This window comes from Giraffa tippelskirchi, chromosome 12, assembly GCF_054371585.1.
Source record: "Giraffa tippelskirchi isolate mGirTip1 chromosome 12, T2T-mGirTip1v1.2.pri, whole genome shotgun sequence".
Taxonomy (NCBI): Eukaryota; Metazoa; Chordata; class Mammalia; order Artiodactyla; family Giraffidae; genus Giraffa; species Giraffa tippelskirchi.
In genome coordinates this window covers 63,723,640-63,741,569 of record NC_137286.1, presented here as the reverse complement: position 1 = coordinate 63,741,569, position 17,930 = coordinate 63,723,640, and the positions used below count along the sequence as shown (strand labels likewise).

At 36.4% G+C, this 17,930-nt stretch overlaps 1 protein-coding gene across 1 annotated transcript in view; it reads left to right on the top strand.

The window, feature by feature from the left end:
• The first annotated feature begins 11,145 nt into the window (after positions 1-11,145).
• The window catches only part of LOC145528621 (uncharacterized), a 157,145-nt gene continuing 150,360 nt past the window's right edge, over positions 11,146-17,930 (top strand). The window contains exons 1-2 of the mRNA XM_081547276.1: positions 11,146-11,165; positions 13,079-13,199. Coding sequence (XP_081403402.1) covers positions 11,146-11,165; positions 13,079-13,199 — 141 coding nt within the window. The remainder of the gene's footprint in view (positions 11,166-13,078; positions 13,200-17,930) is intronic.

The following is a 17,930-nucleotide window of genomic DNA, read 5'->3' as shown; positions in this document are numbered from 1 at the left end:
CTTCCTTCACATCACTTTTATCTTTTTTACCCCATTGGAAGTAGTATATTCTCAGAAAGAACTGTTCAAGAAGCACTCTGGAAATAATATAATTCCTCAATCTTGATATTATTAACTTTGTATTTCCTCATAACTGTCTTTATTAGTCATATCTCTTGGTTGTAAGTGAAAGATATCTTATAAGGGGAAAAGGAAATTCTTAAGCTTCTATAACCATGATGAGTTTAGTTTCAATCTCTGTGGAATCCAGGAGTCCAGGATCTAAAGAAGCATCTGACTTCTCATTTCTCATCTCTTGGTTATGTTTCTTGGCTTTAATTCTGCATCTTTTCTATTTAGATGACTGGCAAAAAAAAAAAAAAAAAATAAGTTCTAAAGTCAGTTTATCTATTTTGCAATTTGAGTAAAATGTGAACTTTTTTCTCCCCTTTTCTATGTAGAAGTCCAAGAGTGGAGGAGTGGGTCTGGCTTGAATCACTAAGATGTTCACTGACTCAAAAAGAGGAACTATGAGTAGTCTGGTTATATCCCCAGTGGAGGTAGGGTACCTCATGATTATCAGCTCTTCCAGTACCTCATAGTCTAGAAGAGAATGTCCTCTAAGAGAAAGGAAAAGGGAGTTAGTTGAAAAAATGGCCAGGCAGCTATAAAGTTTTAAGTGAGGCTACCTGCCACCAGTGTGCCAAGTGCTCTAATGCAAGCCTTTGTGACCATGTATATCAATAATTACCACAGGCTTACATTATCAAGCAATCCTACATATCACCAAATATGCATTATAACCTGATAGACAACAGGAAGGACTTCCTCCCTGCTAGAGTATATTCAGTGATCGAGTTTAGTTTTCTAGGGACTTTAAAAGATATATGATGACAGTAGTTTGAGAGTTCCTTCTTTATGGACTATTACGACTTAAAAATTCCTTCTATCAGGACTTCAAGGTTAGGCTTTAGATTTCAAATTTGTGTATGCAGTTCTCTTGAAGCACACAGGCAATTCAGTTGAGGAGACGTCTTGAGATATGAAACATAATTGTGCACTATTACTTATCATGGTATTTAAATCAAGACCCTATCTTTAGAGAAAAAGTAGTTCTCTCTGTCTTGGCCTCAGGCTGCTGAAATGAGTAATAATGCATCCCTTATTTCCTGAGGCAGTAACCTCCTAAATGGACTCTTTTAAGGGTCAGTGATTCAGGAAATAAGTGTACATCTGGAGGTGTTGGTGAAGATTTCTTATCTCATTCTGACTTGGAAAGAATATGGCTATTGCAAATTTTCTACTTTCATGACCATTTGACCTTCAGATTCCTACATTTTATATGCAGAAAAGATTCTACAAAGCTGTGTGCTATTCCCTGCTCTTAAAAGAGCAGCTTGGAATGGCACTTATTTCACTGTGACAGCACCATGTGGCTGACTACTGCACTTTTAACATTATTACATTTTTTGATAAAGATCCAAAGACTTCAGGTCATGAATATCCAAAAAGCTATGTTAATGCACTGCATTGGTATAATCTCAAAATTATTGGCAATTTTCCATTGGAAAGCCCAACCAGTTAGACATAGAATATAAGAGTATGGTAGAACTTCCTCAAAGGAACTAGGGAGTAAAGAATGTAATATACATTATGCACACAAATTATTCTTTTTTGCTTTGATTCCTTTCCAGTGAGTTGTGTGTGAGCTCCCAACCTCCACCCTGCCTCTCATCCTTCATCTCAGTGAGGCTCTTTTCAGGCTATTGTAGAATTGAATGTATAAAATTAAATTAATATTTCTCTTCCTAACACTTATAAAATAAGCAAAAGGAACAAACTTGAAAAAGAAACTGTGTCTCTAATATATTATAGAAATAGGACATTAGCCTATACTACAAATGGAAAGATTCCATCCACCTAAATGAAAATAGTACCAGATGAAGGGAAACACTGGAGATCATTCATTTCTCTAATTGCAATCACAGAGTACCGATTTTTAAATTTTATTTGCAGACATATAAATGCAATATTAACAACTCTTAGAAGCAGCAGCTACTTTTGTTCTGAGTAGACCATAGGGGAAGCAATACAAACTGCATGTTATATTTATACAATTTAAAATAGCAGGTCTCAGTATTTTCTGTCTCTGACTTCTAACTGAGAATCCTGCTCTAAACAGCATGCTGCTGCTGCTGCTAAGTCGCTTCAGTAGTGTCTGACTCTGTGTGACCCCATAGACGGCAGCCCACCAGGCTCCCCCGTCCCTGGGATTCTTCAGGCAAGAACACTGGAGTGGGCTGCCATTTCCTTCTCCAATGCATGAACGTGAAAAATGAAAGTGAAGTCGCTCAATCGTGTCCGACTCTTCGCGACCCCATGGACTGCAGCCTACCAGGGTCCTCTGTCCATGGGATTTTCCAGGCAAGAGTACTAGAGTGGGGTGCCATTGCCTTCTCCTCTAGACAGCATAGCTGGTGTCAGACCACAGGGAACCCTCTTCAGCATGTTTCAAACTCTTCTAGGTAATATTGACCTTCCTCTACCCAGGTTTAGAGGACAATTAGATTCATCATTAACAAAATTAGAGGCATAATTTTAGAAAAAGTCAGAAAAAATATTATCTATATAAAACTTCAGGAAGAAGTTATGTCATCATTCTTAGACTTCTTTGTAATTTTGTTTAGTTATCATTTTTATTTGAATTACTGTCAGTGTTTCATCCTTGATAAACTGTAAGCTTGAGATTATCTTTTTCATATTAAGATACTAGTATTTCTCATACTTTTCTGGTCATGGTATGTGTTCAATAAATACAATGATTAAAGAAATGGGCAATTATATGTATTACATATTTAGTCATATATATGTATGTTATATATGCACACATAAAAAGCGGGCTCAGGGCCGGGGCAATGGGATGACCCAGAGGGATGGGAGGGGGAGGGAGGTGGGTGGGGGGTCCAGGAAGGGGAACACATGTAAACCCATGGCTGATTCATGTCAATGTATGGCAAAAACTATTACAATATTGTAAAGTAATTAGCCCCTAACTAAAATAAATAAATTTATAAAAAAATAAAAGCTATATATAGATTCAGGAATATGCAACTGCATATATACACACACACATTATTCTTTCAATCTGATGTGAGTTTTAGTGAGTATGAACAAATGTGTAAAGTTCAAAGGATATAATGAAGAAAGATAATTTGAGGTTAGTGTCAGAGATGCAGGTATGATATAGACGACAGGAGTGCATTAACAACTTCACATTGTCTGTCAGCACTATACTGAGTTCCATGAAATCAGCCAGAGGAAGGATTATACTCTTCTTATGTCTAGTACAGTACTGGGCATAGAGTACATGCTATAGCAGTGCTCATCTATTGAATAAATTACCAAAAAGGTGAATGATTGAGTGAATGGACAAAGAGGACTTGTTCCCTATCTGTGGTGGGAAGTTTCTTTTAGTTTTTCCATGAAAGAGGCAGTTGTATCTGGAGAGAACCCATAGCTAAAATCATGATGAATTTCATTTTGGAGGTCATGATGGGTCTTTTCTTAGCCCATCTTATCGCCAGTCCAGGTTCAATGTATGATACAGGGTGCTTGGGGCTGGTGCACCGGGATGACCCGGAGGAATGGGATGGGGAGAGAGGTAGAAAGGGGGTTCTGGAAGGGGAAAACATGTACACCCATGGTGGATTCATGTCAATGTATGGCAAAACAAATACAATATTGTAAAGTTAAAAAATAGAAAATAAACTAATTTAAGCCCCGGGGGGGTGGGGGTGGGGAAGATTACAAACATAATGCTGTATGTGCTTGAGCTGATACAGTTCCTTCCTTTGGAAGGGTTATTTGTTGTTTGACAACTATTATACATTGAATGAGCAAATAAATTCAGATGTAGATGTGATAAGGCTATCCTTTCATTACCACTTAATGAAATTTTGCTATGTACCAGCCTCATGCTTCAGTTCAGTTCAGTTCAGTTGTTCAGTCATGTCTGACTCTTTGCGACACCATGAATCGCAGCACGCCAGGCCTCCCTGTCCATCACCAACACCTGGAGTCTGCCCAAACCCATGTCCATCGAGTCGATGATGCCATCCAGCCATCTCATCCTCGGCCGTCCCCTTCTCCTCCTGCCCTCACTCTTTCCCAGCATCAGGGTCTTTTCAAATGAGTCAGCTCTTTGCATCAAGTGGCCAAAGTATTGGAGTTTCAGCTTCAACATCAGTCCTTCCAATGAACACCCAGGACCCATCTCCTTTAGGATGGACTGGTTGGATCTCTTTGCAGTCCAAGGGACTCTCAAGAGTCTTCTCCAATACCACAGTTCAAAAGCATCAATTCTTCGGCACTCAGCTTTCTTTATAATACAACTCTCACATCCATACGTGACCACTGGGAAAACCATAGCCTTGACTATATGGACTTTTGTTGGCAAAGTAATGTGCTGTTTTTTAATATGCTGTCTAGGTTGGTCATAAGTTTCCTTCCAAGGAGTAAGGGTCTTTTAATTTCATGGCTGCAATCACCATCAGCAGTGATTTTGGAGCCCAGAAAAATAAAGTCAGCCACTGTTTCCACCGTTTCCCCATCTATCTGCCATGAAGTGATGGGACCAGATGCCATTATGTTAGTTTTATGAATGTTGAGCTTTAAGCCAATTTTTTTTTTTTATAAATTTATTTATTTTAGTTGGGGGCTAATTACTTTACAATATTGTAATAGTTTTTGCCATACATTGACATGAATCAGCCATGGGTTTACATGTGTTCCCCTTCCTGGACCCCCCACCCACCTCCCTCCCCATCCCATCCTTCTGGATCATCCCATTGCCCCGGCCCTGAGCCCTTGTCACATGCATCGAACATGGAATGGTGTTCTGTTTCACATATGATAATATACATGTTTCAATGCTATTCTCCCAGAACGTCCCACCCTCACCTTCTCCCTCAGAGTCCATAAAATTGTTCCATGCATCTGTGTCTCTTATTCTGTCTCGCATATAGGGTTATCGTTACCATCTTTCAAATTCCATATATATGCATTAGTATACTGTATTGTTTTTCTTTCTGGCTTACTTCACTCTGTATAATGGGCTCTAAGCCAATTTTTTCACTCTCCTCTTTCACTTTCATCGAGAGGCTCTTTAGTTCTTCTTCGCTTTCTGCCATAAGGGTGGTGTCATGTACATATCTGAGGTTATTGATATTTCTCCTGGCAATCTTGATTCTAGCTTGTGCTTCCTCCAGCCCAGCATTTCTCATGATGTACTCTGCATATAAGTTAAATAAGCAGGAAGACAATATACAGCCTTGACGTACTCCTTTTCCTATTTGGAACCATTCTGTTGTTCCATGTCCAGTTCTAACTGTTGCTTCCTGACCTGCATACAGGTTTCTCAAGAGGCAGGTCAGGTGGTCTGGTATGCCCATTTCTTTCAGAATTTTCCACAGTTTATTGTGATCCACACAGTCAAAGGCTTTGGCATAGTCAATAAAGCAGAAATAGATGTTTTTCTGGAACTTTCTTGCTTTTTCCATGATCTAACGGATGTTGCCAATTTGATCTCTCGTTCCTCTGCCTTTTCTAAAACCAGCTTGAACATCTGGAAGTTCACGGTTCACATATTGCTGAAGCCTGGCTTGGAGAATTTTGAGCATTACTTTACTAGCATGTGAGATGAGTGCAATTGTGCAATAGTTTGAGCGTTCTTTGGCGTTGCCTTTCTTTGGGATTGGAATGAAAACTGACCTTTTCCAGTCCTGTGGCCGCTGCTGAGTTTTCCATATTTGTTGGCATATTGAGTGCAACATTTTCACAGCATCATCTTTGAGGATTTGAAATACCTCAACTGGAATTCCATCACCTCCAATAACTTTGTTCGTAGTGATGGTTAACTTCACATTCCAGGATGTCTTGCTCTAGCTGAGTGATCATACTATCGTGATTATCTGGGTCGTGAAGATCTTTTTTGTACAATTCTGTGTATCCTTGCAACTCTTCTTAATGTCTTATGTTTCTGTTAGGTCCCTACCATTTCTGTCCTTTATTGAGCCCATCTTACCTCATGCTTACCCTGTATCTATTGTCATCTTTCTTACATAATCCATGTATGTTCATCTCAGTATGGCTTACATCCACTTAAAGAGAAACTCCAATGTTTAGAGCTCAAGGAAGGTGTCTTGGGACATACATTGCCCTAGTGACAGAGCAGCTACCTCTACAGCAGCTGGGTAGAATGCCTACCACAATAAAAATATAAGCTCACTCCCTCACATACTCCACCTACTTTTTCTCTGCCCTTTAAATCCCTGATTCTGGCTGAGATGTAATAGGCATTAAATGGTTATGGTCCACTTTCATGCCTTGTCTCCAGATAATCAGAAACCTCTAAAATTAAAAAATAAGAAAACTAAAACTATACAACAGTTTATTTTATATAGTTACTAAATAACTAGAAATAAGCTGAAGTGTAAGAAAGTAAGGGAGTATGTCACTTAATGAAATCATATGTAGGGGAGAAAAACACTGAGGGGGAGAAAACAATGTAAGAATCATCATCATAAACACTTTTTTTATTGAACCAATCTGTTCTAGCCCCTGTGTGTTCAATCATTTAGTGGTGCTCGACTTTTTGAGGCCCCATGGGCTCCTTTGTCCTTGGAATTTTCTAGGCAAGAATACTGGAGTAGGTTGCCATTTCCTACTCCAGGGGTTCTTCCCGACCCAGGGATTGAACCTATGTCTCCTGCATCTTCTGCACTGGGTGGTGGATTTTTCACCACTAGGATCACCTGGAAAGCCCCTATGGTTGCTGCTTAATATAATCCTACCATGTCATCTTTAGAGCAAACCTAGATATTATTTTCTCCATCACAAAAAAAAATATTTACCTTAAGGTAAATAATTACCAAGTAGCATATATATTAGTCTTAACTTTGAACTTCTGAACTTCAAAGACCACATTCTAGGATCTCACTCTGTGTACCAGCATAGAATATGTTTTAAATTCATCTATTCACCCTGAAAATATTTGTAGATCATGTAGTATGAAAAAGTTACTCTTCTAGGCAGTGGAGAAATAGCTGTGAGCAAAATAGTAAGGGTCCCTGCAACCATGGAAATAGAATATATTAGTAGGTACAATTGCATACTCATTAAGAAAATGAGTGCCAGAATAGATTTCCTGGATTCCAATTCCCATTCACCATGGTTTCCTGGTTGTCTCTGTAGTGAGAGGAAGTGAGATGTGCCAGGCATTACCAAAATTAAAAGAGATAATAACATCTGGTGCATTATGTGTTTAATAAAAATTGCTTGTGACTCTTTGAGAAAACATACATTTTAAAATAATTGATTGCATTACATAAAGCAAATGCTGGCTCCTGAAAAATATCACCAAAGTTTGTTCTTTTTATGACAGTAAGAGAGAGCCCACCTTGGCAGAGTCTCAGAAGCATATCATAGAGGGCAGTACACTCTGAAATTTCATTCAAGGTAGATCTTTTCATTGTGGGGACTTGAGAAAGTAAGCAATACAGAGTTCCCCTTGAGTGGTAAGGCCTGGATTCTAACATCAAGATCTAATTTTTTTTCTTCTAGAATTAAATTATCTGAGGATCTCTTCTTAGAGGAGAAACTGATGGGTCAAAATACAACCTGGGTGATGTCCAAAAGTATACTGATGGCAGAACTTAGTTTATCAAGGTAGCAGATTCCTCCAGTGTGCAGGATGTTACCAAGAGACTTTTGCTTCACTAATCCAATACCAGTCTTTCAGAACTACACAGTGATCTGTTTAAAGCCAAAATACCCCTATGAGATTGTCAAATATTTTTGTAATGTCTCAGTGTTACTGATCAAGAATCTTTTAGTGCTAGACAATAAATATTGTAGTATCAATATTATTGGTAGATCTAAAGCAAAAATAGTGAATTTTATGAAATCTGAGAAAATTAGACACCTCCAAGTAGATATTGTTTGCTCTGTAGTTCTCATGAAATTCTGTTCCTGTGAAAGTTCAGTTACAAAAGCTAACTTCCACCAAAGACCTGCCAGTATTGTTTTCATAGACATAGGAAACTCCTTTTGCAGGTATGACAGGATAGTAATTTTAGATTTCTTTCTATCTAGTATGTTGTTGTGTTTGCCTTGTCTTCAGTGATTGGGCCTCAGTTTCTGATTCATTTCAAGGAGTTGAAACCGAGAGAAATTGGGTGGCTCACTATGTAAAATGTGTAAAAATTCAGCAATCAGTTTGATTATATGCTTTAACCCTTCACACATAAATTGTGTGTTATGTGTTTTTATTAGACTTGTACTAAGGAGTGATTACATGCAAAATAAATAAAGTAATCTAAATAATAAATGCCTGATAAGTAACATAATTAAATGTAACCTAAACCTTAAACCAGGTAGATAAGAAAATAAACAATGAAGGAATACAAATTAAACCATAACAGTTTGTCATATATTTTTGTGGATCTTAAGGAGAAGCCATTTCTTTCCAAAGAATATCTGCTTCTAATGGATTTCTAAGATTTCTTAGCTTGAGGTCTCCAGTAATGATTTAAGATAGTTTATGCCTCTTTGATTGAAAGACATCACTCTTAAGTATCAACCTCATGAAATTTTACTTCTGCACCAGCCTCAACAGTACTTGATAAGCCTTTTTTTTCCCCAGAGTTTGAAGGCCATTTTTCTCTCCCAAATTTTGACCAGACCTCTAGAATTTAACAGTTGTTTAAGAGAATATTATGGCTTCCCTGGTGGCTCAGATGGTAAAGAATTTGCCTGCAATATGGGAGACCCAGGTTCGATCCCCAGGTTGGGAGGATCCCCTGGAGAAGGAACTGGCTTACCCAATCCAGTATTCCTGCCTGGAGAATTCCATGGGCAGAGGAGCCTGGTGAACTGCAGTCCACAGAGTCACAAAGTCACATAGGACTGAGAGACTAACACTTTCACTTTCTAGGAGATTATTGAGGAAAATCATTTGTGTCATTTTATTTAAAGAAGACCCTAACCTAAAATCAAGCTGGCATAAATTTCTACTTGTTTAACTGCTATGACTATTTATTGCAACAAGGTCAAGACAGATTGTGGTGGTCACTGAGGATTCCAATGAAGTTGAATCAGAACACCAAGTTTGTCCACATTACTCACATAGGAATTGGTAGAAAGTTTTATTATAAATACAACTGGATGAATTGCTGATGACTCACCTGAAATATTTGGCCAGGATTTCTTACAGTAGAGCAGAGTCCAGAAGTTGAGGTGATATTACTAGGCTTATCCTGTTACTAACTCAAAAGGAACAGTTCAATGAACCCCAAGAATTAAGCTCGTTGTCATTAAAGCAATCATTAGGCCGTGGGAGTTTGAATGAAGCTGAGAATGTTGCTAATTTGACCTTAAGATTTCTGTTTATTCTATCCTTCCTGAAGATTGGAGCAATGTGAACAGTAAGGTTACTGTGTGAATGGAAGAGATGGGCAAAACTTCAATTACAGCCTCAGTAAAATGATCGTACCTAGTATTATCTCAGAAATAGTTTGGGAACACAAAATCATGTAACATATTGCTACTGGCAGAGCTGGAATTCTCCAACAAGGCTTTGTCCCCACCCCACCCCCATAAGCAATTATGATATATATTTAAAGCACATTCCAGAAAGTATGAAATCTGTTTGGACATGCTTAAAAGAGCTCTGAGGTTTGGGCTGTTATCCATACCCCACGTTTACAGTTTTATCAAGAACAAAAAATGAAACATTCACCACAGACACCCTCAGTGACTTGGTAAAGTTTCTCCACCAGGCTGATTATATACAGTAGTCAATTTGTCTTTGCTGTGGTAGGTAATTTCATGTTAAATGTTGCAATTCTCCATTTGATGTTACCTGGTATGGCTAAGTATCCATAATGAGAGTGCTAGAGATTATTCTCATGTGATTTACCTGAGGATTTCTCCCAGTAACTCTGTGATAACTCTGGAGCCAATGTCTGGCATTACATAACAGACTGTTTGAATCTCTCAAAACATATAATCATGAGGGACAGGATGTTAGTGAGCACTGCCTGTTGGGGCATTTATTTAGCTTTCATAGTATCCTCTCTTGATGGGTGTTTACTTTTATAACAGCCATCTGTTTAGAAAACTTCAGAGCACTCTAAAGTTACTTAATTTGCTGACCATTCTTTGTTGAGGCTCCTGCAGAGATCAAGAACCCAGTTTATTCTTAACAAATTCAAAAATAATGGAGTACACTCAAAGTATACTTATTATCACTCTATATCACTCTCTTATGAACCTGTTTATTCTTAAAGAATTCAAAAATCATGGACTACACTCAAAGTATACTTATCACTCTGTATCACTCTCTTATGAACCTGTTTATTCTTAAAGAATTCAAAAATCATGGACTACACTCAAAGTATGGTTATTATTACTCTGTATCACTCTCTTACATCTGTCTAACTAATCAGATCTGTGGAATGTAATGAGTTCTGCCTTGTGGATATATTTTGCCTTGGGACATAGTCTAAATATGCTGTTGATTTTCCTGAGTGACAAATAAGTATAGACTGTTTCGATCCCGAGTGACACTAACAAAAAACTAGATCACAAATCTACCACTATAAAGTATACTGCCTCAAGGAGTTACTGAAAATAAAATGGTATGGGTGTTGTACTATAGGAAAACAGGGAAAAACGATTCTATTTATGGCTCTGAGGTCCTAAACAAATCTTTCTCTGTCAAGTAGGTTTTTGGAATTGGAGGGTTAAGCTATTATAAGGACTGGTATAAGTTTTTGACTTCCGTTTTTAGTCATCAGTTCCTGGTTTTAGAAGATACAGTGCAAGTTTCGATAGCAACTTAGATGGATAAATCTAAACTGTGTTTAGCCCAAACAATCCTACCTATGTAAGTAGAAATTCTGTGCACAGGAATGGGTGCTTCCTTGAGATCTTCAGTTTGGGCTCAATTTAGATACAAAAATAGCAGTATATCAGTATCCAAATTATCCACATTCTTTATGTGGAAGGGAGTCCTCAGGGACTTGAGGCCTAGACCATCCAGAGAATATTTAGCTTGCAATTCCATTTGTACAGTGATTCTCTACCTATCAAGAAAGTAGAGATGGTATGACAGTGGAAGAACAAGTGTAATTTAGATAAAGTCTGAGAGTTATTGGAGAAATCTACCACCTGAATACTTGTCATTTCTAAGGAACAAGTTGTGTAATAATGGTAGTGTTTAAAATTGATATTGTAGCACCCATATTTATTTTTTAAATTGCAAGTTTATCCTTTAATGTTAAGTTATACTTTTGACTTTAAGGGTAAAATATAGGTTATTAGTTGCCTGATATGCACTTAAAGAACCTTGATTGATTGCTTATTTCATTTTTTTTATTTTTTACTGTTTAGATTCTCAGCTAATGCAAGACAATTATTTTCCCAAAGTACTTAATGTTTACAGGTGTCTGGGATGGGAGGATGTAGTTTGTCTCTAGTCTGATTTTGTTTTTATTATAAAACTCAATGTTTAGTGCAGTGCTGTAGATCTAATAATGTGAGTATTTCCCTTTCTAGTTTTTTTTGTTTTCATATTAAATCCTCTATTTCTGGTTTAAGTTTATTTGTATCCTGTTCCATAGTTTTTAATACTTGTTATCTAATATAAAGTACCCTATTTAATATTTTTAATGAGTGTTTGCCTTCTTGCAATAGAATGCAAACATGTTGAGCATAAAGATTTTTGTGTCTCCTTTACTGTATTAATACCAATGCCCTGACTGTGAGAAACATAAAAATTAGCTTAAATTTTAAAACCAACTACTAAACTTACTTCTAATTATTGGTCTGGTAAGGGAGAAACTGCAAGAGAAATTTCAACACTTTGCTTCTTGAAGAAAAAAGCAAAATTACAGAGAATTTTGAGGATGAGTGAAATTTGACTAAATTTATAATAAGCAGCATTTGGGGTAGATCAAAGCAAAAATGAAGTTGACTGGATGGATTGACTTGATCAAAGTAAATAGAGATGATTGGAAGGATTGGAGAGTAGATCAGTTCTAGTAGTGTTTGCTAAATGTAAAGATTTAGTTAAAAAACAGATCTAACCACTTTTGCAGCCTCCTGAGCAGTGGGTAATTTTATCAGGAAAACTAGAATTTGCAGCATTTTTGTACAGGTGGATGAGGTCCTTCTGGCAATGTAACATTTTTTAAAATCTCACCATCCAAACCTAAACGTGAGAAAATAAAGTTCATTGTCATTTAAATACTCTTATTTGCCTTTGTAGATAATTTTAATTTTTCCTAAATTAAAATTTTAAATATCAATAACATTTGAAAAGTAAATAATTTGCCAACCATTTAAAAAATATGGTTGATCATTGAACAACATGAATTAGAGGTACAAATAAGTCTTCCCTCCCCAGTTGAAAATCTGTATATAACTTTATAGTCAGCACTCTGTATCTGTGGTTCTGCATCCAAGGATCCACATTCACAGTGTCAACCGGATCCTGTAGTACACATTTGTAGAAAACAATTCGTATAATACATAGATCTACACAGTTGAAATCATGTTGTTCAAGGGTCACCTGTATCAATGAAATGGAAAAAATTCCTTAAGAACACAGCTAATGAAAATAAATCACAATAATAAATAGAAAGTATAAATTGTCCTATATCTGTTAAAGATACTGAATCCAAAGTGAAAATCCTTCCAAATGAGACTACTCCAGTCATGAATATTCTCACCAGTAGATTTTTACAAGTATTTAAGGAAAAAATATAGTATTAATTCCCATTTTCTCAGAATAGCTTAACTAAACCTGATAACACTGTTAAAAATGAATTTATAGAATATGACTACTATGAATATAGGTACAAAAATCCTAAATATAATAACAATAAACCACGTTGCATAAAATATGTCAAAACTAATGCATCAGAGCCATTTGGGACTTATTTAATAAAAATTGCTTTTTTACATTAAAAAAATTAAGACTTCTGGTTTCAACTCTGAAATATGAAGGGATAAGAAGTCATTATTTCTGTACTTACAGCAAGATAAAGGTAGGAAAACTGAGAAAAGTCAATGATTTCCTTGGATCCACCAGAGACCTGAAGCTGCAGGGAAAACTGCCACCTCAAAATCTGGAGAGAAAGACATCCATTGAGATACAGGTGAGATCTTCTTAGCTGAAACAGAAGCTACAGATTGGTAGGAAAATTTAACTGCAATTTAGATGAAGAGATGGGTTGAATGTAGAATAAAGTGAAAGGGAGAAACTTCTGGAAACTCTTACACTTTTGTGGGCTTTACCTACAAGAACCTCACATGTTTCTTATGATAAGGATTTGAGGAAAAAACAAAAACCCAAGACACCCTTGTGACTCTGGAACTGGGGTGGTGGAGGAGAGTGATCCTTGTGAAATAAACCTAAAGAATTTTCCATAACTGAGGCCTAATCTTCAGGGGAAAGACCTGGGAACTTGAGGGAAGGGCGTTCCTCTAATTCTGGCCTATTATAGCCATTCAGTCTTACCAATCAGAAAACACACACACACACACACACACACAATGGTCAATAGAGGTCAGTGCTTCAAGGTAATAGATTTGGAACACTAGAGTCAGGGAAAAGGGTAGGGGACAAGGAGAAAAACAACTGTGCTACTGAAGAAATACTTGTAAAGGCCACAATCCTAAGACAGAGGCAAACAAAACCAGAGACTTATTCAAAAATGTTATGAATCACTCAACTCCCTCACAAGCTTACCATCCCACCAACAAGCTTCACTATAATAACAGTGGATACAGTTGAAAGAGCTTCAAGACAACAGCTCTCTCAGAAGTACTTAGGGAAACCCAGAGTCAAGAGAGGAGACAAAAACAAACACACTAAAGTAATTTAACACTTCTGATACCTCTAGCAATACAAGCATTAACTAGAACACAACTCCCAGTTAGATTGCCACAAATCTCACACCAAAGGCTTATTTACCTCAACTCCAAATACCAGACACAACTCAAAAAACTATATGTTACAGAGCAAGAAAAAAGCAGTCTGAAGAGAAAAAACAATCAGCAAAACCAGACTCATGACACAGATGTTGAAATTATCAAATGGGGAATTTAAAATAACTGTGATTCATATGTTAAGAGCTCTCAGGGAAAAAGAAGACATCGTGCAAGAATAGATTATATAAGCAGAGAAATAAAAACTACAAGAATCAAAAGGAAATGCTACAAAAAGAAAAACTGTAAATGAAGAATGCCTTCAATAGACTCATCACTAGATTCAACACAATTGAGTAGAAAAACAGTGCTATTGAAAACAATCCAATAGAAATTTCACAAAATGAAATACAAAGAGAAAAAATAAAGGAAAAACCATCCAAGAACTGTCTAGCAATTTTAAAAAGTGAAATACACAAAACTGGAATCCCAGAATGAGAAGAGAGAGCAGAAGAAATTTTCAAAGTAATAATGGTCAAGGATGTTTCACAATAAATGACAAACATTAAATCACAAATGTGGGAATTTAGAGAACACAAAGCAGAAAAAAATGCAAAGCACACAAACACACACAAGCATACAGTAGCAACATTGAAGCCTAGGCATAATCTATTCAACTGAAAGGAAGTGAAAGTCGCTCACTCGTGTCCGACTCTTTGTGATCCCATTGACTATACAGTCCATGGGATTCTCCAGACCAGAATACTGGAGTGGGTAGCCTCTCCCTTCTCCAGAGGATCTTCCCAACCCAGGGATCAAACCAGGTCTCCCACATGCAGGTGGATTCTTTACCAGCTGAACCACAAGGGAAACCCAAGAATACTGGAGTGGGTAGCCTATCCCTTCTCCAGCGGATCTTCTCAACTCAGGAATCCAACCGGGGTCTCCTGCACTGCAGGCAGATTCTTTACCAACTGAACTATCAGGGAAGCTCTCAATTGAAGGAAACTAAAAGACAGAAAATTTTGAAAGAAGTTAGAAAAATACCCACAATGCATTAACTATAGAGAATTACAGTGAATTACAGGGGACTTATCAGAAACAGAAAGTTAAGAGAGCGTGATGTGAAATATTTAAAATGTTGCAGGAAAAAAATATCGACCTAGAACAAGATAATTCTTCAAAAGTAAAGGAGATATAAATACTCTCAGACAAACCAAAAATGAGGAAATTCTTGACGACAGACCTGGCGTACAAGAAATGTTAGAAGTTCTTTAGGAAGAAGGAGAATTATACAGGTCAGAAACTTGGATTGCCATAAAGAAAAGAAGAGCATTGGAGAATAAATGAGGTAAAATAAAATTATTAGTGTCATTATTCTTAAATAATCTTAAAATGCCTAAAGTAATAATAGCTATAAAATGCTGGTTGATTATGGCATATGGATAGTGAAACAAATGACAGTAATGTCACAAGAGATGGAAAGGAGAAATCGATAATACTCTGATCTAAGGAGCCTGGACTACACGTGGAGTGGTATAGTGTAGTTTGTAAAGTGAGTTTGGATGAGTGAAAATTTTTAGTATAAGTTCTAGAAAAACCAATAAAAAATAAAAAGAATAATTGATATGCTAAAAGAGGAGATAAAATGGAATCATATAAAAATCAACTAAAAGCAGAGAACGCAGTAAAATGGGGGGAAGAAACAATAATTCAATGACTAGAAAACTGTTACAAATTGGTAGATATTAATTGGTAGTATTTATAATTATTTTAAATGTGATGGTTTAAAATACAAGGATTGCCAGAATTAATTTAAAAAAAAAAAAACCAAGACTCAGCTAAATGTTGTCTACAAGAAACTTACTTTAAAATTAAAGATTTAGGTATTGAGGAACCTTTCAGGAAAGATATTAAGAAACATATATCATGCAAAAACTAATCAAAAGATAGCCAAAGAGGCTGCATTGATTTCAGACAAAGCCAGCTTCAGAACAAGGAAGATTATCAGACATTAAGATTATTTAATGTTAAAGGATTCATTCTTAGAGAAGACATCACAATCATGAATGTATGTGCCCCTAACAACAAAGTATCAAGATAGGTAAAAGTTGAAGGAACCCAAAGTAGAATAAACAAGTCAACTATTATAGTTGGAGACTTCAACAGCTCTCTGACAGTAACTGATCAAGCAGGCAAAACAGTAAGGATATAGATGATCAAAAGAGCACTATCAAATTTGTTTGTCTGATACTTACAGACTATTCCATCCATGAAGAAGAATACACATTCTTCTAAAGGTCATATGAAATAGTGACTGAAATAGGTCATATTATGTTCCATAAAACATACTTGAACAAATGTAAAAGATTAGAAGCTATACAAAGCAACAATGAAATAAAACTGGTAGTTGATAAAGATATAGCTGGGAAATCCCCAAATATTTGAATTAGACATTTCAAAATAACAGATACATCAAGGAACATTAGAAAAATTTTTTTATATTTTGAGCAAAGTAAAAATGAAAATATTACTTACCATAATTTATCAGATGCAGCTAAAATATCACTTACAGAAAAAAGTCAACATTACACTTATACATTAGAAAATTTAAAAGACCTAAACCAATATAAGTTTTTACCTTAGAAAAATAAAGAACACTTTAAGCCTAAAGAAAATAGAAGAATATTAATAACAACAGAGCAGAAGTCAGTAAAATTAAGAACAGAAAAACAATAGAGAAACAAGAGGTAGTTCTTTTAAAAGACCAATAAAATTGCTAAAATTCTACACAGGCTAAGGAAAGGGGGGAAAAGTTACAAATGACCAATAATAGAAATAAAAGAACAATCAATTCTGATTCTACGGATAGTGAAAGCATAATAACAGAATACTCTGAACTCTATGCTCCCAACTGGATAACTTCGCTGAAACAGAACAGCTAATTACTCAAAAGACTAACTACCAAAACTCATACAAGGAAAAACACATATTCTAAACAGCCCTAAGTCTATTAAAGGATTTAACAGTAGCTTTAAAAAAAGAAAACACCAAGCCCAGATAGTTTTGCTGGTTTATTTTGCCAAACATTTAAGGAAGAAGCAGTATCACCCCTCCACCACTGCCTCCAGAAAATGGAAGGGGGATGCATGTTGTCGTCTCAGTCCTGTCTGACTCTGTGAGACCCTGTGGACTGTAACCTGCTAAGCTCCCCTGTCCATGGATTCTCCAGGCAAGAACACTGGAGTGGGTGGCCATTTCCTCCTCCAGGGGATCTTCCAGATCAGGGACTGAACTCTCATCTCTTATGTCTCCTGCATTGGCAGGCAGGTTCTGTACCACTATCGCCACTTGGGAAGCACTAGAAAGAAGGGAGTCACTTGCTAATTCACTGCGTTAAACCATTATTCCCCTAACACCATAACCAGATAAAGATATCACAAGAAATTGGACATTACAGACCAATATACGTCATGAGCGTCCTCAAAAATATTAACAAATTAAATCCAATAATATATGTGAAAAATTGTACACAGCCAAGTGAAATTTATTCCAGGTATTTCAACATTCAAAAATCAATCGTTTGGGGGTATAGCTCAGTGGTAGAGCATTAGACTGCAAAAATCAATCGATATAATCCATCACATCCAAAGGCTACAAAGAAAATTCATATGGTCATATGCCATAAAAATTTTTGACAAAATCCAATATTCATTTAAGATAAAAACTCTCAGTAAATTAGTAATGCTGGGGACTTCTCTCAGTTTGATAAAGGACACCTACAAAAAGCCCTGTAGCTAACATTATATTTTTTGATGAGAGTCTTTATGCTAATTTCAGAAAAAAGACAAGGCTGTCCTCTTGCACCACTTCTATACATCGTACTGGAAGAATTAGCTAGTGCAGTAAGATAAAAAGTATTAAGAGGCGTATAGATTGAAAATGAGAAAAATAAAACT